The 22,220-nt window shown below is 32.3% G+C and overlaps 1 protein-coding gene across 3 annotated transcripts; it reads right to left on the reverse strand.

Moving 5' to 3' along the window:
* Positions 1-629: 629 nt before the first annotated feature.
* LOC124354214 (ataxin-2-like protein) lies at positions 630-19,010 on the reverse strand. Of its 3 annotated transcripts, none has more exons than XM_046804504.1 (2): positions 18,873-19,010; positions 630-6,829 (listed from the first exon to the last, which is right to left on the reverse strand). In XM_046804504.1, exon 2 carries the CDS (start codon positions 6,595-6,597, stop codon positions 4,147-4,149), a length of 2,451 nt encoding a protein of 816 aa, XP_046660460.1. In that variant the 5' UTR covers positions 6,598-6,829; positions 18,873-19,010; the 3' UTR covers positions 630-4,146. The 3 variants fall into 3 exon arrangements, 2 of the variants coding, with proteins under 2 accessions (XP_046660460.1, XP_046660461.1); XM_046804505.1 differs by lacking the exon at positions 18,873-19,010 and adding an exon at positions 18,714-18,731; XR_006921665.1 differs by lacking the exon at positions 630-6,829 and adding an exon at positions 14,699-15,200.
* Positions 19,011-22,220: the final 3,210 nt, after the last annotated feature.

The following is a 22,220-nucleotide window of genomic DNA, read 5'->3' on the forward strand; positions in this document are numbered from 1 at the left end:
AAAAGAATTCATATTTTTAGTTTTAAAAAACAACATAATTTTAAAATAAAATTTAAATTGTTAAATAATAGATGTAGAGATTTTAATATGCTTAATATGGAGAGTATAATCGGATCTTAATTCTGTTGGCCTAAAGAACAACTCTCTATTCAGTTACTATGTCTTCTAAGAATAACACTAAACTGACAAGATAGAAAAGCACTGGACATGAGAAGATGCATAGGATTTTGAAGTAGCTAATGCACATTCATGGCAATGGCAATGATCTGTTAGCTGTTAGATCAGTTTGAATTAGTACTTCAAAAGAACATTTCCTCTCTGTACATAACACAGCAATGAAGCAGTTACAGAATTTAATTTAACAATAGAAACAATACAACTTATATAACAGACTAATTCATAAACACCTTGGTGTTTGTGAAAAGCTAGTAACTTGTGGAAACATCTGGCAATGTCACAAGAAGGAAACTGCCCACAAATTCTTCTACATCCATTTTGGGTTCCTTTACTCACCTCATTGCTAGTAATTATACTTTGAAATTTCAATGTTAATATTAAATTAATACATAAATATCCATTGAATGAAAATAGTTTCAAAAACAAAACAGGTACAAGAAATGAAACAACGATTACAAAACAACAACTTTAAATATTTTTATATTTAATACAAGAAAAATAACAATGCAAGGTCAAAACAGGGATTTGGTTAAACAAAGCCTGAAATAAACTTTGCACTATCAATACAGTTTTTATAGTAAGTAAAAATACATTTTATATAATAATTTCCAAGATTAAAAAGACAATATCATGTATGTGTATGTGGTTTGTTAACCATGATGTTATGGTTTTTTAACTGGCATTGTAACATTATTGTATTAATTTAACTTAATAAATCAATGGATTCACATCTTAAAAATATAAGCTTAAAACTTTATGCTATTCCATTAAACAATAACGTTAAGTTTTACAGATTGAATTGTTTTATTTATTTAAGCTGTTGCACTTTCACTGTTCAGCTTATTAAGAATACCACTATGGAATACAGTTATGTAAAAAAAGGTAACAAACAATACAAAACAATAAAGAAAAGAAACATGAAAAGGTTATAAAACATTATATATATAGCAAGTAACTATGCATTATTGTAGATTCACAAAAATTTACCACATAACACAAATATAAAATGGCGGTTCTTAATATGTAATAAATAAATTAACAAAACATTAAAAAGCTCAATATTACAAGTTTTTGAAAACTCCCTAAGTTTATCTGAACGTTTTCAATCTGTTTAAGTCAATAAAAATCTTTTTACTGCAGCTAAGTAAAATGTGTAAGTTTCAATTCATGGTGACAAAATTTTAATAAATATGAATTTATTCTTGAAATCAAGTTAGTTATTCATGTCAAAGTGGACTCATGTAGGTATATGCTCGAGATGATATATACATAAATTGTATGTATAAATTAACAATGTATCTAAAATTATTTATCAAAATGTATCACCAACATAATATGGCTGTATTACCTGTTACCAATACTGGTATGTTTACACGGAGGACCAAACACTTATATACCTGTACCGTACAATGTGCTCACTTCATATTCAATGTGTATTTAATTTTTTGTTTCATTGTTTGTAAAATTCTCTTAGTAATGTCTGAAACATCACACCTCGCAATAACGAACGATAGTATTATTGTATTTATATACTTGTACACTAATTGACAATAAATATAATGGTATTATAATGTTCTGCAGAATATTACGTAGGCCCTTCAAAAGTTTATGTTACATAACTGCAGGAAATAAAAAATAAAGCCTACTGAATGGAGTTTGTACAAAGCTTACAAAAATAACTGTAATCAGAAATTTAGTGACCAGAATGTTTGAAAGAGACATTTTTGGTAACTGCGCAAAGTAAAAAATGTCAAAACTTGGTTGCTTATAGCTTTTACAAATATCTAGTCTACTTTTATCACAAACATATATATAAAATAAGCCTTACTTAAGAAGACAGAGAAGTTTATGCAGTTTAACTATCACATAATAGCCAGTTTTCCAGTCAACAAGAAATATTTCTAGTCTCATTATAGACATTAACCACCATGACTTGTTGTATATGCTCGGTTATTGAATTCTCATAAGCTTAATGGAAATTAATCCCCAGTTAGTATTTTTAAACATATCAAATGCACAATAGCCTATGTCTGTATAACAATTATTTATTATATACCTATTTGAGTCTAACAAAAAGTAAGATAGTTTAGTTAAATATATAAAGACTCATATTAAATAGTGGAAAAGTGCAACAGCTCTAAAAATTTAATTTAATTTAAGACCCAAATTATGGATTTTGTTATCTATTCAAATTAAGTGAATTTGTAAAAACTACAGTTTCTGTAAAACATTAATGTATATAAAGACAATATTTTATTTATTACTTAACTTGGATATTTGATCAATCTTAGAGTGTTATGTTCCCTAAAGAATTAATTCAAATTAGTTGTAACTCTGTATAAAAACGGTATTAAATATTTTACTTGGCTTAGTAATTATAATAAAGTAAACACTGTCTTTTAACAATGGTTTTTAAATTTTATTTCAAGATTAACTTTAATATTATACTTTCAATTACAAAACCTTTTACAAAATATACATGCTAAATTTGACTTTGAATTAATGTATTTCAAAACACATTTCAGCAAAATAAAAGTTCAGTGAAAACGTCCTGATTACTGAAAATACAATTCTGCTGAAATTATTTAATACAAAAACTATACATAATAAATAGGTTTTACTGTTTCTTTTTTTAACATTAAACAATAGTGTTGAAGTTAACAATAATGAAATAATAAATTTAAAATCATTGATTAAATTATGTTTTATTACAACAAATCCATCATATATCTTGACGGTTGTTAGCTTATGTAAGCATGTATATATGTGTTTACAGTTACCAACATTTTATTAATTCATTTAATTATCAAAATTTACTAAAAATTTTTTGAAAGTAATTACAAACAAAATAATACAAAGTACAGTAAAAATATTATAACAACCACAGAAGATAACAAAACTACAAGAAAAATAATTTTAAGGATATATAAATACAACTTAGATTATTTGTTGTTGTTTTGCTTTTGAGGGGGTAAAGGAGAGGGAATTCATTACAATTTTGTCAAAATGACATCAACCATCTCTGGTTTTAATTCAGCTGCATTCAAGTAATAAAAAAGGAAGAGTATGTGAATTTTAATACAACTTTGCTTATATAAGAGCCATTTTGTTTTAACAGAGATGATGAATTATTTTATTTATTGCATGGCATCAATTCTTTGCCAATAAAACATTTTGAAATGATTGTCAAGCTAATATAAAGGCAATGCATTATATTAAGAATATTCAGACAATGCCTTTTGAAAAAATAACTTTTTAACTTTAAAAAAATTTTACACCATTTATTGCTTCTTCTTGTAATAAGAGTACAATACACATAATCGTTGTTTGACCTCAACAAGATACAAACTAAAGAATGGACAATGTCCCTGTGGATGGTAACATGGCCTAACTTAATACTGTTGTATTTATTCCCAAGTTATATTTCATAAATCTTTAGTAATTACAACAAATTCCACACTAGATTTTATGGCTTTGAGGCTGAATATAAATCATTATTTATTTCTAATAAGTTAAAGTTTAAAATGTTATTTACTCATCAGAATATAAACTATTTTTCAACTTTAAAAGAACTTTGCAGATCTCGACATATAATTGTTGTTTGTTACATGATAAAGCAACATTTTAAATAAATATATATATAGCCTTTTCTGATAAAAAATAAAAGACTTGCTTTTGCTTGGATTCTTGTGTTTTTGTCATTATGTAAATGTAGTTTTTAAGTTAGGCTCTTTTTAATTAATTTTAACTTCCACAGTTAATTTTCTACATTCACTTGATGTGACGTCATTCATTTGTAAATATCACTTGGGAATTCACTTTATAAATCGTTGCCAATTCTGATAAATTTTTTACCTCAATGTAACAGGGGGTTGGGTTTGAAGCCATGCAGCAAGATCTCAATAAAAACTGAAAATTCCAGCATTTACGATCTATGAGTATTTACTAATTGCAGCGCTATTTCTCTCATCATTGGTTGTGTGGAACAAGGACCTGAATGTGGGATGGAGGCTGCTGGTTGACGTCTTGTGGGTGTTGATGGTGATGATGGATGTACTGCTGCGCTGCCGCCATCATGTGGTGAGGAGTATGGGGTCCGTTAGGAGCAGGCTGGGTGGGCAGACACATGATGGGGTAGGCATGAGTGGGTGGAGCGTTAGGCGGGTGCGGTGGTGGAGGCAAGGGCTGTGGATAGTTGCTGGCAGGAGACGGAGGGTAGCCAGAAGTCTGCCCAGGAGAAGGGGCCGTGTTGGGTGCTGGATGAGCGTGCGGGTGAAGATGATGAGGATGCGGAGGAGCCATCCCTGCGGGACTCATGTATTGCAGTTGCGGGCCTTGCTGGGTAGGCGACTCGTGGTGGTAGTTGATAGAAGTGGGGACTAAAGGCACTATTCCACCACCTTGCTGAGCCATCATGTGCATCATCATCTGCTGGTAGGACTGGGGGGCGAGGTGGCGCTGCGGAGTGTAAGGCACGGTGAAGTGCGTGCCCATGGGAACGGGGGCGAGAAGTGGTTGTCCAGTGGCGGCAGCCACTTGCATCTGCTGTGATAGGTCTGGGCGATGTGAAACAGGCATTGGTACCTTGCGGTAGCGATGACCCTGGTTTGGTGTAGCATTGAAGGTCGGTTGGCCAGTTACCACGTAGGTTGCCGGCACCACCATGTTTGGCAGAGCTGGACTCGGCCCATAATTGGGAGTCTGCGGTGTGTGTGGCCTTGAAGGAGTAGGTGTACTCGGAGAACGAGGAGTGAAAGGTTTAAACTCTTTAGCATTAGGATTGAGTGTAGATTTTTTCAATGTCGAAGACACTTTATCCACTTCATTATTCTGTTCCTTATTTTCTGTCATAACTTGTTCTGGTTCATTTAGCACCACAATTGTATGCATTTTGTTATCATCTGTATTAACATCAGCCAGTTTAAAGTCACTGCCAAATTTTTTCAACTCAGTTAGAGTGTCATCACGAGGTCTAGGTGGTTTGCGGTGATTGGTAGGAGGAGGCTGATCAGTAACTGGGGATTTCCGTTGTTCTACTACAGGTTGCATCATGGGAGGTTGGGCAGTCATTGTGAATGGTGGGGGGTGGCAGAGCACTTGGGGTGAATTGGGAGGAAGAGGATGTTCTACAACCTGTGGGTGTGGTATGGGAGGGCCTGGAGGTCTCACGTGAGTGCTGTGGGGCATGGGCAGTGGTGGTTTAGAGTCTGAAGGTGTAGTTGCAGGACTACTCCTCATTTCTGCATCTCCATTAGTCTGATACCTTGGAGCAATATTGCTGTTATTGTCTGGTGGCGGATACCCTCTGCCTGTTCTCAATCCAGGTGGAGGCTTCTGTGATTTTGAAATCTGCTGATCCATCTGTCTGTTGATCCGTTGCTCACGCTGAGGTAAGGGCTGCTGGTTTGTTGGATATGATACCGGGGAGGGAACTGTAGTTACAGGAGATTGAACTAGAGGTTTGTTTGGCGGGGGTTGACGCATTGGTGCTGGTGGTTGAGGGGGAGGTTGTTGCTGGAATGGTGGAGGATTATGTTGAGACAACGGTGATTTTGGAAGTGAAGATGAATGAGGGGGTTTTACAGGAGGCTGTGACATTACAGGCTGTGATGGGGGATTGCTTCTTACAAACTTCCCAGCCTGTTGGTGTTTCCTTTTGGCAGGTGGCATATATGGTTTACTTGCATCATTAGTCGTGTCCATTGGTCGGGAGACTGCTGCAAACCTTTCTTCTTCATCTCCATTCTCTAATTCAATTCTCGCTTTGTAATTTGGGTTATTTTCTATTTCATTTGCGATCTGTGCAGCTTTTGCCTCGGCTTCCTTAAACTCTTTGGTATCTTGTTTTTGTAAAGGTACAGTATAACCTTGCAGCGATTGGTCAAAAGTAGAAGTTACACCATAAGCTTGCTCATTCTTTTTGAACATATCGTTGACATCCCAACCGTTCACTGTCGCACCATTCAAATCGTAATCATCTCCATTGCTTGTGGATTCCTCCCATGGTTCCAGCTCTTTTTCACCAATTTGTCCATTGAACTTACTGATAGCGGTGTCAGTTTGAAATGTGTCCCTTGTCGCATATTCTAGATCAACATTTATTGCTTCCATAATAATAATATCATTGGGCTTAAAAATTAAAGTGTCAACTACATTTTCAACATTGATCTGTGCTGGATCCAATGGATTCACTTTGTGTGCTACCTCTAAAACAACATCAAATTGTGTCGAGAATGTTTTGAATATTCCTTCATACATGGAACCGTTCTGTGTTTGTATCTGGACCGTGTTCCCGACCAGGGATGTGGCAGAGTGCATGAATGAAGCATTATTATAAACGCCTTTAGCTGCCACATTATTTCGCTCTGGGCCCCTTATTCGAGGGGCCCGACTAGCATTGCCACGGCTCTGCTTGGTCATCTTCCCCTCCCTCGACTTGCCGGAATGGGCACCCTCCACTTTTGCTACAGGGACCGGAATTTTGGTAAATTAAACTTTAAATTACTAAATACTAAAGTTCACAAAAATAGCTATAAAGTTCAAAATGCACACATCTGTTCCCGAGAAGCACTGAAGAACATACTTTAGTCCAATGTTCTCTTCTTTTCCACTCGGTGCACTCAACAGAGGTCTTCTGGAGTAAATCTTGTTTCTGTCAACAGAAAATAAAAGAAAATTAACTATTAATTTCCCTGGTTTTTTTCAAAAATGTATATTTATTTTAATTTATTTACATGAGATATTATTAATATTTTTGTATACCTCAGCAACTACGATTTTAAAGGTAGTCAACTTATAACATATATTATTTATATAATCTACTGTGGTCGTATATGAACGATAGGAATTCTTTGTCAATAAATTCAAAAACAGTGTTAAAATATCCTATTATTTAGTAATTTAAATAGATCCATTTATTAATACATTACAATTGAATAACTATACACAGCTATGTTAGTTTGCGTGGAAATAAACATTGATGTAAGATAAAGTAAGAAGTAATGCAGTTTTAGAACTACGCTATTTTAACACAGCGAGTTGCATTTGACCATATACAGACTGAGAATTTAATACACATTCGCGGTAGTTTCAATCCAAACTTGTTAACTCTAGCATAGTATAGTTGACCCAACTGTTGGAGACACAAAGTCAATACTGCCTGCTTGCTATTAAAGTACTATATTATTAGGTTGGTTGGTCACTTGAATCTTAGCTTAGGCTACCGTACCCCACTTCTATTGCTACTAAAAACTGTCAAAAGTTTAAGTAGCAATATTATACTTTAAGTTATATTTGATAAAACATCAAATCCTTTTTGTAATCACGCAACACAACTTAAATAGAACAGTAATTCAATAATCTGCTCAGTACATAAAAGTTTCAATTACACTGAAAAAACCCACATTTTTTATCAAGTAACTATGTAACTAGTATTACCGTGTGTGTGTGGGTTATTACTATGGGATTTCACTTGCTAACCACACAAATTAAATCAACCATAGACAACTTTGTCACGCAACATCTTATTAACAGTAAAAATTTGATTCTCTACTGAAGTAGATGCAACAAATCTCTTATACTAGCTGTAAAGTGCCCAATATAATAAATGGGTAATATTTTTTTTTAATTATGGACCATGAACAAAAACTAGCAAATAACATTATGCTAGATTATACAATACATCTATGGTAATATGCACAAATAATTTATAAAATGTACAAACACAAAAATCCAATTCCATTTATTCACAGTCAAATACAAGATAATTAAAAATGTAAATATCAGTTACCTTTGAATACTACTTCATAAAACGCATATGACACACCAGATAATCTTTGATATAATCCAAAACAGTAGTAATTTTAGACTGAGATGACTGACATTGGAATAATTAATTTACTGTATTACTTTGTACTATTAAAAATAAGGAAGTAATTCAAAAAGAGCACTGGAAGGGAGTTCTGATAACCATTACATTGTTACTAAAATATGGTAGTAATACTAATGCTCCCTATAAGTGTGTTTTGATGTTTTCAGATTACTTAAACAAGTAAAATCTTAATCTCTTAATTAGGCGAGTTTAGCATGTTCCTTTTAGACTATCACAGTTTTACCGTGTGATTTGTAATGTACTTATTCATTATTCACCCGTACTAAAAATATGTACTCTATATGGTAGGATATGGCTTAAGAAATAATTAACATAAAACAGCTCTAGAGGATATGGAGAGGGAGGGGTTTCATACACCTAATAATATCTCTAAATGTTAAAGGTAATGTCCTCCCTCTATCACACATATTCTCCTCACTCAGTCTTAATGTTATGTATATTGAGATTGTGAAAATAGAACAATCAGAGTTCAACTCCACAAAGATTAAGAAGGGAACTAACTGATAGCCAATCATTTGTTTGCTTTTTAAAATCTCTCAAATAACTCTTATCACTGCTAGTCTTTGTTTACTTATCTTCTCCAAATAGAGGCAACATTTATTTAAATCTCTATTTGCAATGACAGTTCAACAGAAGTTTTAGATGAAAAAGAGAAAAAAAACCTCAACATGCATTAGCTTGTCCGAATGTTTATGGTATGGTAAATTTTTACTCACTATTAACACTGATACTAAAATGTACATTGTACACACTATGAGTACAATGAGTGTCCAAACAGTATTAATAAACCTGATAGTTAAATTATAGTTTTTTATTCTTGTTTTTGTTTGAAATAATCTTTATATATATATTTCTTGTGTTTGTGTGTATGTGACTGAACTCCTCCTAAACGACTGGACCGATTTTGATGAAATTTTGTGTGTGTGGGGCTGAGGGGGATTCGAGAATGGTTTAGATTTATGATTTGGTCCGATTTAAATATTTAAATAGTTTATTTAATTCATTTTTTATTTATAAATTGTTGTTGATGTTAGAGTGTTCTATATTGGATCCGGCAGATTGCGCTACAACACGTAATACAAAGTGAACTGATACTTTCAGCTGTTAACACTTTCAGCTGAAATTCATCAAAGAGGCAGAAACATTTGTTTACATTGAAATTTTAGTAACTATTAAATTACTGTAAACTGCTTGATCAGTAGTGTAATGCAGATTGCAGAGACGAACTTATTATCTAATTTTAAATTTTGATTGCACCAATGATCAATAATCTATCTAATGCCATGGAAATGCTATTTATACACTGTTATAAAAACTACCTCATTAAATAAAGCTGAGAATGTTTGCACATAAAGTAATCGAATCTGGTTAGCTCCTTTAACATAGTATCTGGCATTTTTACTGTAGTTATTGAAAAGTAAATGGGGATAACACACTCTTGCCCTTATACTAGAAGCATATACCCCTTATACATATTTATTGATCAGTAAAAATATCAAAATCACTTAATCACCAAAATTTAATCTAAGTTAAATTCCGAAACCAACATATGAGACCATTGTTTTGGTTGGTGCAACAGCATACATCAATTGTGGAACTGTATATAGATTACACCGGGGGTGAATTTAAACGACCAGAACAGACTCATATTAACCGCAGCAACTTTTTAGTTGGACGATACACTTTTGTCATTGGGATAAAAAGGCTAACTCTTATTGTTACTGAAATCGTCAGAGCACTTCAATAAATTATCATGGATTGTTGGACGGAATACGAATCTTATAAAAACTGTTTCACTTTACGACTTCAGGACTCCAAAACACTGTTCTTTAAACTTAAATCAAACATGGATAAGGAGATTGGAATAGCTTTGAGTGACTAACGATTATCTCAGGAGTGTTCAACAGGAAAATGCGTGTGAAGCCGCGGGTAACTGCTAGTATAATATAAAATGGTAGCATTTGGATTTTAAAATTATTCTAAAGAACAGGAAACAACATAACCATTAATAACTGTTATGGAACTTTGTTGTTTTTTGTTATCCAGAAGCAGCACAAAGATCCTTATAGGACTAACACTCCAGTTATGATAAACTTTCAATAGCGTGAGACCTTTGAGCTGGCTGATATCTCTATAACTCCTTACTTGACTTTCGAGGACCTTATGAGAGTATACTCTAAATATGGTTAGTTTTTTGTTGTTTTTCTCTTAGAACAAGAAGCTTGGAAATTGCAGGTAGCCCTATAAGGATCTTTGCATTGCTTCCGGAGTGATATTTTTTATGGGTGAGGTTGGGGATAGGGGCCGCCACCTGTCGAGATCCATAAGGAAGAATTTAGGGCACTAATCCCAAGTCATGTTCCCTCGGAAGAAGGAGAAGCGAGCTCTTAACCAGCAAACCAGCTCTTCAGTCAAAGTACGCAGAGGGTGTCACATCTTTATGTCTAGACTAGCAAGAACCTTTGACACTTAAAAGGGAGTGAACTCCACCAACTCCAACAGTCATCTCCTGCAATAGACTACATTGAATTGCAACAGATCTATTAAATGATTGTGTCCCAGAATCTCAACATTTGCGGTTAATGATGTGCTGCTCCTGGACATTCATAAGGTTGCTCAGATTGAAGTAACACATCGTCCTGAAACCTTAGTAAACCAAAGAGGACAAGAGCATTACAAGAGCGTCGTGCATAGCGTTACATGAAGCAAATGCTTCTTATAACTTAAGTAAAACATAATATTACTTTTGTAGATTAATTTTATATTGAGTAAGAATATATTTATCAATAAATAAATATATTAATGGGATGCAAATCACTTTAATTACATTTTGAATTTTTACATGATAACCGTTGAGTTTATCAAAAACTTTTACTGGCCATCAAATTTTGGTAGTATTATTACAAACAATTTAACCTGTTGAGGAGTAGCTGAAAGTTGTTCCAAAAGAGTACAGACGGTTATAGCCGTTTGATCCCAAAAGAGTATTGACGGTTATGACCGTCCATGCCGGGGTTGCTAAAACAATCAATATTGCAACTGTTTATGCACTCTAGTGGCGTTCTTACATACTATTTCGACTGTGAAATGTTCAAAGTAATTATTGCTGTACGGTGCTGGCTCCTAGTAACGGAATACATAATCACAGATTTGCCGCCAAATGTTCTGTCATTTTCTCGTGCCATGTCCATTTATAGGCTATACATGGAATCAAAAAACCCAAATGCCAAGGTTCACATCATGGACTTCCGAATTAACGATATCAGTCAGATACTGGAAGCACATGTTGCACCAAGAGAAGAGGCCACAGCTGTGACGCGTCCGTTGGGCGGACCAGCAGCCGCTACGCTTGTCAGGTCGCCATTTTCCCCGCCCACTACCAGTAAGGGAAAATGGCCGAAGGAAGCTAAAACGCTGCTTTGTGTGTTCAAATACAACACGGGGTGAGCTTAAAGGAAAGAAACTGCTTATAAGTGCACAAAATGTGAAGTAGCACTTTGTGTGTACCCGTGTTTTAAACACTATCATACGTTTGTAAAATTCTAAAAAAAAAAACAAAATGTATGAATTTATAAAGTTGTAGATCCAAAAAATGCATTATTATGATATTTTGTAAGGTTTCAATACATTTTGAATGAAAACAACAAAAATTTTTTCTTTACTCCCTGGAGTTCATTAAGGATAATTTTGCTTACTCTAGTATACACTAGGTAGGATGAAGATTATAGCCGTCAGTACTCCCCAACAGGTTAAAACAGAAAATATCACTACATAAAGAATAAGTGAGATATGATAAATTATCAATAGGGTTTTTCACAACTTCAACCCCCCACTCTTCTTTTAACCACCCTTGAAGGCGATGACATGTTTTTTACATTCATTGATTACACCTATACAATAATCAAAAGTTAAATTCTATACCTCTTTCAGTGCTTACATAACATAAGCTGGCGCCTTGACTATCTGTCTACCAATGGGGGAGCAGCTAAATAACTATGATGCAGCCAGTACTGCTGGCAATTAACAAAAAAAGCCTATGTGTATCTAACAATTAAAATACAAATTCAGAGGGTCTAATCACAAATGACTCCAGTTATCAGTGTGACCAGTGCTGCTATAGGAATACAGGATGAGATAGACCACCCGTCTGCGATGTATAGCGGCTGATCCGAGAAACATATCTTATTTCTTCCCATATTATGATCCCAAAGAATTTGGGAAAATAATTTTTCAAGCCCAAAAATATCCCTAATGGAACTTTTGAATACATAAAGGTAGTTTTTAAATATTTTCAAATGTAAAAAGGTAGGTTAAGCCATACCTCATTTTAGAGGACTCTATTCACTGATAATTTTGGAAAAAAGTTTTAATTTATTTCGTTTATTGTATATAGAGTAGTTCAAAATGTGAAAGCTGTTAGGTTTCAATAGGTTTTACTGTTTCCTCATAGTAACATTTTTAGCAAATCTAAATTTTTATGCAAAGTTACCAAAAAAAGCACGCTTCCTGAAAATATATTACAGTTGTCACTTTTCAGCAAATTTTCAATGTTTTTTAAATATATTAAATCTACGATATTTCAAACTTGCAAAACTTAAAAAATTCAAATAGCAAGCTATACTTTCATCACACCTATCAATAGCTTTGTTAAAAACTAAAATTTTGTCATTTAAAGTTTGGCTTTATCTTGGATAGTTAAGAAATGGTGTAAAAAATACTAATTTTCACTTCGGAGTAGTGGGCTGGCGCTCCACTGTGCATGAAATACACTTCTAGGATAGTTTGTTTGGGAACATTCAACAATTAGGCAAGTAATTGATGAGGACCAGTTGTGTTACATATTTCCATCCAAGTGTCCTTAAAAAAAATCGACCTACAATTTGGTTACCATTAATAAAGCAGTATACCATTAATTACCATAAAGTGTTGAGGGTCCAATATTTTTGGTTATCTATCTCTCGCATCTAGTGAGATCAAAAGCTCAGAATCTCATGTTGTGATGATTTACCTCTCCAATGATCCACAAGTTTGCTTCACCGCACCATAAAACCGTGCACAAAAATATTCATGTTCTTGCATTTTACCATAGGCCCACAAACAAAATTTCATTCTTAGGAGGCAGTCATATCCATGTAGTTCTTGATGTAGTGAAATCTGGTATCTGTGCATTTTATCGCCCTTAACCCTGCAACTGACTTTAAGCGATTATCGAAGTATTAACCACATTTTCAAATGGCACTTAGCTATTTTCGATGCATTAACTATGTTGTAATATGATCTCTCATAACAAGTCTATTTTTTCTTTATTTGAACTAAAACATACGTAAATTTAAAGATAAAGATCCAAGATTTCATATTATACCTTAAAAAAATTCTACACTTATAAATTTATCATTAAAGAATTTTAAAATTGGAGATTCACATTTCCGATTGCGATATGTTCACGTCATTTCTGAACACGCAAAAATTACTGTATGTTTGTCAAAATTCTCCGTCAAGAGTTAACGTTCTACACGATCGTGTGTGTTATTATTGAAAAGAGTATAGTCTTGGCTTTCAAGAACATCATTACAATAGCCTGTAAGCAAATATATGTTTATACAATAGTTGTTTGAAAAGGTTATGTTTTGTAAAATCCCAAAATGCCTAATGCGTTGAAAATACCTTCTTTAAAGTTGATTTTATTTCTTTTTTACGTTATCGTCTGGAAGTTGTTAAAGTCATATCAAAACAAAGAAGAACTTCTCTAAGCAACAGTATCGTCACTAAAGACGTTGAACTAGTGTTTTGTTTTTGTTCTGGTACACAATCACGGACTCAGTAGATAAGAATTACGCATTGTCTGGTTGCCATAGTGATTTCTCGGTTGTTATTACACCATTGTTAATACTAGTGTTGATTTATTATCTGTATCTTTATATTTTAAATTGTTTAGAGTGTATAAATAATGTTTGTGTAATGTTTTATAAGTAAGTGAAGTGAAAATGTGGAAGTTTGTGTAAATTGATTGAATCTTTGTGGAATTACAGGTTAGCCTATGTTAATATAAGTACAATATTTTAAATGTTGAGTAAATAGTTTATCGTACTTTTCTCAAAGGGTGTTAATTTGAACAGTAGTTGCAATAAGAATGTACTGCGTAGTAAATAAAAAGACAATCGTAGTTTGGTAGGTATGGATGAAGTTTTATCTGACTTGGAAAAACCAAGGCCTAGTGAATTAATCGTGCCTAATTCTACTGACTTTGAAAATAATAAAGATAAAAAAATTGTTGTACATTTTTGTAAACTTGAATAGATGTATTTTCTATATACTTATAAATAATTTTTGAATTAAAACAAAATTGATACCTAAAAAAGGTTTGGAGTTTATTTTAATGTTTAGTGTAAAAGTTATATAGGCTAACATAAACTTCTATAAATACTTTTTTCTTCAAGACATAATTACATGTTAATAAATGAATTGATCTAATAGAATCCAAACTATCATAATTACATAAAAAAATAATGCAATAAGATATTTTTGCAAATTTTGTAGTTTTTTATAAATATATATTTTAAAAGTACCAAAAGAATTCTTTTACTAAAATATTTTTTTGGATAATTTGTGATTTAAATATATGAAAAAAACTTTTGTATATTTTGGATTTATTAATATAAATTTTACATTGGCTGTGAGGAAGCTATAAATTGGGGAAAAATTCATTATTACTTTTTTACATGTCATTTAATTTATTTTAAAAAGTAAAATTCAAATGATTAAATATTTAATTATTTTGTTGTAAAGTACATTTATTTCTTAAAACACTGATATATTTAAATGTCTGTATCTTGAAAAATAGATGAGCAGTAATAAACATTTTAAAACCCCCTTCCAAAATGGCGATAGGTGCCTGCCATTTTGGGGGAAAAATGATGGTCAGTTTCAGGGTTAAGGATCCTGAGTACTGATCGTTGGCAAATTTCTGCTTCGGAAGCCACTCTTCTAGATGAGTTGCATGGTTTGAGCTGAACCGCAGCCAAAATGTCTGGTGCCTTATCATCCTTTACAGGCCTACTGAGCTCTTTCCCTTTGTTGTGTTCCAGTTGTACATTTTCAGTTTCACGAACAGACTAACAAGTCTTTGGAAAACCTGTATACAGTATAATTAAACATCACATACACGTAATATTTTATTTTGAGAAATATAATTTAAATCATGGAATTAATTTATCATCCAAACACAGGAGAAATTATCTTCTGTAGTCAAAAATATCCAAAGATTAGGGCATTGAATATTATAGACTAATTAAAAAAGTGCAATACTGAAAAATTTATGTTTACTGTGTTTGAATGGTATTTTTTCTATGTTAGGATATCTTTTCTGTCCTTGTTTACTGTGTTTGAATGGTATTTTTTCTATGTTAGGATATCTTTTCTGTCCAATCAGACATAATGATTTTATTAATTTATATAGAACTTGCACATATATTATACACACAGTAAAATATCAAACTAATCTACACCAAAAACCACAAAAGAGAAGGCCAGAGTAATGTCACTTATCAGGAAATTAAAAAATTAAATCAACACTCAGATGTCCAATGAAGTTGCGCAATGGCAAACAAGACCAAAATAGGGTAGATTTAATAATAAGTGGTCTACACTCGTTATTTGGTCGTTTTATTGAATGTTCAATGATTAGTTCAGTATTACTGTTTATTAAACTTAATACGATTTCAAATTAGTAATTGCAATAATATTTAATATTAACAATAAACAGATAGAATTGTTTATTGACTAACTTTTGGAGCATTCGAAAATGGCAATGAATGTGAGGAAATTATGAGATAATTTCTCTTTAAAGTAACAAGATTTGTTTCAAGTGGCTTCAAGATGTGAGTTTGGCTCCTGGTAAAACTAATGGGGAGAATCCTCTCCTCCACTTTACAAAAAAGCAGTAGCTCACTGCTATCCAGGTTGGCTATAAATATTGTAAAGTTTCTCTGATAAGTAGGCATAGGCCTAAGATAGTATTGATATTTTTAATGTTGTTATTAAATTCATGTAATTAAGAATTGTAATGTATTAGTTTTCTTAATGTATGATAATTATTCTTATAGTGTACATTGTTATATAATATCGAAGTTGGGTAATACATTGAACCGTTCAATAATAACAATAAAATAATAAGTATTGGCTGCTTCTCTCATCAAAATAATAGAGAAAATGAAAAATAAACTTCATCATAGGGATAGAATAAATTATTCAAGACATATTGACGAAAAACCTAAGATGAGAGTAATGAAAACTCTCAAATTATCCTCTGCAAAGTTTGAAAATCTATTTTCCCAGCTCAAACTCTCTGTCCTTTCTTAATGTCTTAATTCTGGTAACCCTGTTATCACCTCCTTAATTTGTCAATTCCTCCACCCAAACACCTCAATTCCTACGGTCCCCTAAATCAATTAACTAATTGAGACATAACTAATTTAGAATATGTTAATAAATTGTTTGCAATATAGGCTATGGTTTTTCAGTAAAAATTATTTCTGAAAATCCAAGTATACTATTATAGGAAATTGGGTACTTTGGGATTATACCGACCACACCCAGACATGAATCGTTATTTAACATTTTGCTTCTACTGATTACTAGATTAGCGTAGAAGACTATTTCGTCAGTATAAAACAGGAATTGTCTTATCGCAAACCCCTCCCCATCCTCAGACAGAGGTCAAAGTCGAGCGTCTAGTAGATAACGTGATTGCAGAGCCTCGCCGCCCGTTCAGCTGGTGCATCGCTTTGTTGTACTTTCGTGTTTTACCTCTACATTTCTCCAAACACAAAAATTTAACAAAAACAAACATTTACCAAACTAAACTCTTTATTAAAAAAAACACTCAAAACTTGTTTTTATTCTTGATCACATTCCGCCACCCAATGCGAGTGCCTCCGGCCATCAGCGCGGGCTTCGACAGCACCTTCGGTGCTGCCCCGCGCTGATGATGTCGAAACGAAAGAAAAACATCCCTCGAGATAGTACCTATCAGTAAAATATCAAATTCTAGAGGGGCTAATCAGAAATATAAATTGAATTGAAATGGAAAGGCAATTATGTACCGTGCAAATCACGTGATGCCGCGCGGCCTGCCGTAATCAGGATTCTCGAGAAAGATAAGATAACAGCGACAACAATACCGATCACAATACCTGGAAATGCTTGTAAGTTTGTAATTTTGTAATTGAAGAGTTGTTTTTTCGTTCTATCATGTTTGTTTCTATAAATTTCTATTTTTGTGTTCTTCATACTGGTGTGGTCGGTATAATCCCAAAGTACCGGAAATTGTTATTTAAAAGTGATTTTAGATTATTTTAGTTAACATGGCTAAAGTAAATTATATTTGTTTAACCAACCACCATAAATTCCTCTTCCCGCTGTAACAGCCTTACAGTATTTTATGTTCCCCATTCTAGCTTAAATGTTTCCTGTGCATTAAACATTAAAACATTACTATAGAACGAGTTCTGAACAATCTTTAGTGCAAATCATTGTATGTTCCTAAACGAAATATACACCCCCTCATCTTCAAAAGAATGTTTAGCTCACATTATTTGCTTATTACAGTCAATGCCTACTTAACTAAATATTATTGCAATGTGCAAGGGATGTTTGAAGCATAAAACCATAAAGATCAATTGCTGTTAGCACATTTGTGTAAAAAATCACTTAAGTAGTTATGATTAGAAATAATTAATTTTAATGAGAAGGTCTAAATAATAATTTCTTAGTAATACAGTACTAAAATTTAATATATATTATAACAGTTTCCATTAACGTGTAACTTAGGCTCATCACAATATATAAATTGTATAGTAACTGATTGGTTGTGACAAAACTTATAAAATTATTGAATATATTATTGGTCTATTATGACCAGTTGATTATATGCTTGAGCATTTTGTCAGAACCGGAGTTTTCTAGTAAATCAGTGATCATTTTTGCGCATAGAGTTCAGATCAATATATATTAATATCAATGTATTTAATTTCTTATTGTAAATCGTAGCCTGGTAAGTTTTTTATATTTATTATTTGTATGTTTAAGTTATTTAGATTAAGATATGGAAATTGTATAATGGATTTGCCGTTGGAAGTGAAAATAAAATAAAAATAAAATAAAAAAATCACAATAGGCCTAGTTGTATTTTAAAAAACATTATTGTAAGTTAAATTACCTAAATTGATGTTTAGTACTCGCATTAAATTTGGCTTGTGAATTATTAGCTAATGACATAAACTAAGTACTATTTAAAATAAAATATTATTACATTCATAATGTATGATTTACCTCCCTTTTCGCTACCCATAGGCTACACAGTATCTTGGAGGTTAAAAACTTTTAATTATGATACTAATACCTGCTAAAGACAGCTCTTCTATTTTTTGTTATATTTTAAATTGAACATTTGTTACAAACAATTTTGAGGTTGTTAGAGCTTATTTATAATATTAAGTTTTACAACCTCATAAAATAGCCCAAGGCACAATGGAGGAAAAACAAAGTTAAGCATAATGAGACTTTAGATAGATCATAGTATACTGAACTCTTTAGCAACAACATATTAATGTTAAATGGAATAACAACAAACATAAAAGTTACGCACACTAACTCACGATTAAAGAAATGTCTTCAAACAATAACTATTGCAACCTTGGACCTAGACGTTCTTCCCCTCAGTAGTTGCATTCCTAGGGCTATGCCAAAAACGTTTCAAAACAATTCCTAAAGGGATAAAAAAAGATATTTAAAATAGTTATCATACCTTTGACAACAAGAACGCTGGTTCACTTCAAATATATTGAAAATTTATGCAAACGTGATTATAATTTAAATATACTACACTCTCACTTAACCTTAACGATTCAACAGAAACACAAGTTTCAGTTTCACACAAAATGGCTATTCACTACCAGTGCTAAAATTTCCCTCCAATTACAAAACGTCTTGTTATCAGCTGGATTCGCATATATCTCAAATTCAATGTATAACTACATCAAAATATACAAATTTGCTACAAGTATATTTTTGAAATTTTACTAACCAATAATGTAATATTTAGATATTTTTGCACTATTATTACATACAAAACCAAATAAAATTTCAAATAGCTCAGAATAACAATTGCATGCAAAAAAATGAATAAGTAAAATATGCCTCCTTACGTGTCTAATAATTTGAATTAATTAAAAAATAATATTGATGCAATTTTCATAGCTTGGAAGATCGAAAATACCAATATATCAGTACTTTATACTGTATAGTCTACAAATAATACTGATAAATACACATATACTAAGTATTACTCGGGTAATTAATTGGTAAAATGTAATATGTCAACTTACCTAATTACCTATTAATATCACACGAAAACCAAAGAAACGTTTAAAACCGAGTAAAACCAACGTGGCTCGAAAACAAATGCACAATTTTACTTTTCCAGTTGGTATAATTGGAATGTGGTGGTCTTTGGCAGGATGTTTCCGAGTTCATTGATCTGAGAAGCTACGAGTTTCCCTGGACGTGGAAATGCAAGGCCAAGGCGCCAAATTAACTGTTTAATGCTTTTATTATTTCCAACTGTAGTCAATATTACTTTTATGGCAGAAATTACCCAATTAGGTATTTTATTGACAGCATTGCACTGTTTAAAATGTATGTTAGCAAACTAGCCTAGATTTGACGATGTATTAATAAGTTAATATTAATTGGCCCATACATCATGAGAATCCCATTTATGTGTAAAAACGAATACTGTTGAAGTTGATTTCCAACCTAGCCTATCGTAGAACTAAAAAATGTAATGTAATGTAGTAAATAGAGCAAACATATTTCAAAGATTTATATTTTTTACTAAAATATGTTCAACCTGTTTTCATAATACGTTGAAAGTTATAAGTAATAACTATTTGAATAAGCATTTTAATAATAATAATAGTTCTTAAAATTTTTATGTTGTTAATAATACAAAACAAAACCGAGCTTTTTCAGTTTTGAAGATGTGTCAATCTTGATTTTCCTAAGTGTTTTCTAATTTTTCATACCAGATAATAGAAAACAAAATCTGTAAAATATTCATTTGCTGTTTATTAAATGTATAGGTGAAACTGAATTTTCAATTCAGCCTACTTAGGAAAACAATTTAATTAGTTATTCTATATTGTACCTAACAGCATGATAAAACATTCACGTAGACACAATGAGGATTTTAAGCTCTCTTTGCATTTATTCGTTACATGGCAATCCTTACGAGAGTAAAAATCAAATTTGAAACACGTCCTATCTCTTACCCAGTGCCGTCCGTACCTAATGTCCTACCTACAACTTTACATTTTTTTCATCTTACTGTATTTGGGTGTTTTGTATTAAATTATCCTTACATTAACTTTGAGTTTAGTTTTTATGGGATATTTGGTTGACTATGTATTACATTGTAATATTAATCAATTCACAGTTAGTTAAGAATTGTTTTAATTCACCACAGGTACCATTTTGTTTTTACTTTCAGGATGCATGTATTATCTATTATTTACAAAAATATTGTATCATCTTCTTTCAGTTATCTCTTTCTGGAAATTACACATGGTATTGTACTTTAGTCTTCATACATTCGAAGCAAAGTACCTACACAGAGTTATTTATTTTAAATGTGAAATATGTTTATTTAAAAAATTATCTAGTTTAATACCAGTTAAAATACTTGGTTTTAAGTTTGTTATTGACGATGGAAGATACATTGATCCCCAGTCAAAATGTAATTTCTTCATAAAATATACGATGTTAAACAATTTATTGTATTATTAGGGCACATTCAAATATTTCTTTTTGCATATAAATTAGACGGGTAAACGTTAAACATATACTTACTAACCTTTAAATATATTCGACCCTGGAAGGTATCCACACACAAGATGAGTAGTAGGTTTTTCACTCATGGACTCTATAAAACTCGGACAAGTTTTCACTAATTACAACTTAGGTCAATTTTAAGAACGCAATAGTGTCTTACACCCTTTGTATTACAACGTTATTCAATTGTTACATAACAAACATTACATAATTAAAACACAAAATATGGCACTAGTCAAATTTGACCGTGTAAGATCACAGACAAACGGCCGACTGACGGGGTTCGGTTTCCAAGAGCCTTTTAAGAAGGAACCTGGAGGGGTATAAGTGGTAGGTTTCCTCACCACCACCCAATAGGCTCTACCTATTTTGTTGGCGGTCGTTTCACCACCTTTGTCACACTCAAAGAGCTGGTGTCTCAACATTGTTCTCATACCGGTTCAGTAAGCTAACTTAATTATTCAAAAAATTAATAGACTAACAAATTATGGAAACATTCTATACATTATCAGTATAATTTCAAACATCGATCATAACTTTCATAAATGAATATTATTATATTTAAACTTATCAGGTATAGATTATACATTTTTATTGTTGTCTCAAGAAGCACAAGAATTATGAATGATGATATTGCCACATCAATAGGCTTATAAAAATCCAAACATGTCACTGTGTTCCTAGTCTATTGTCACATTATCTACAATCAAAGGCGTATCCAGGGGGTTTGTAAACCACCATTGATAAGAATATTCAAGGATATTTTAACTTGTGTTAAACTGAGAATACACTCGTGACCGAAGCATGCATCATCGTTCAGTGTTTTTATTTTAATTTTGTTAATATTTTAACAATAACATCTGACATATACAATAAAACACAACACTCGTGCTTAGTAATTTTTAGGAACAAGCCCGTCTGCGCCCCGTAGTGATTGACAAATATTATACAGCCACTGTCGATTTCACACTTCCCTCGCTTCGGGCGAGAGAGACACCGAGTAAAGGGATGAAAACATACCTACCGGTCATCCTTTTGAAAGGCTAATTTGTAAAAGTCTTAACATAGCTTTCATCGCTTTCGTTGTTGGCGTTAGTCTTGTATTAGTGACTTTTGTTATTAATGAATACCGACTACTGTACGTGGTAGACGTAAGAAAAATATATACATTGTAAACCTGTAGTTTGGTGATTTTACTATTTTAAAATATTTTAATTATTAAAAGTGATTAAATTTTACTCAATGTTACTGTTACAAAATAGAT

This window comes from Homalodisca vitripennis, chromosome 2, assembly GCF_021130785.1.
Source record: "Homalodisca vitripennis isolate AUS2020 chromosome 2, UT_GWSS_2.1, whole genome shotgun sequence".
NCBI lineage: Eukaryota > Metazoa > Arthropoda > Insecta > Hemiptera > Cicadellidae > Homalodisca > Homalodisca vitripennis.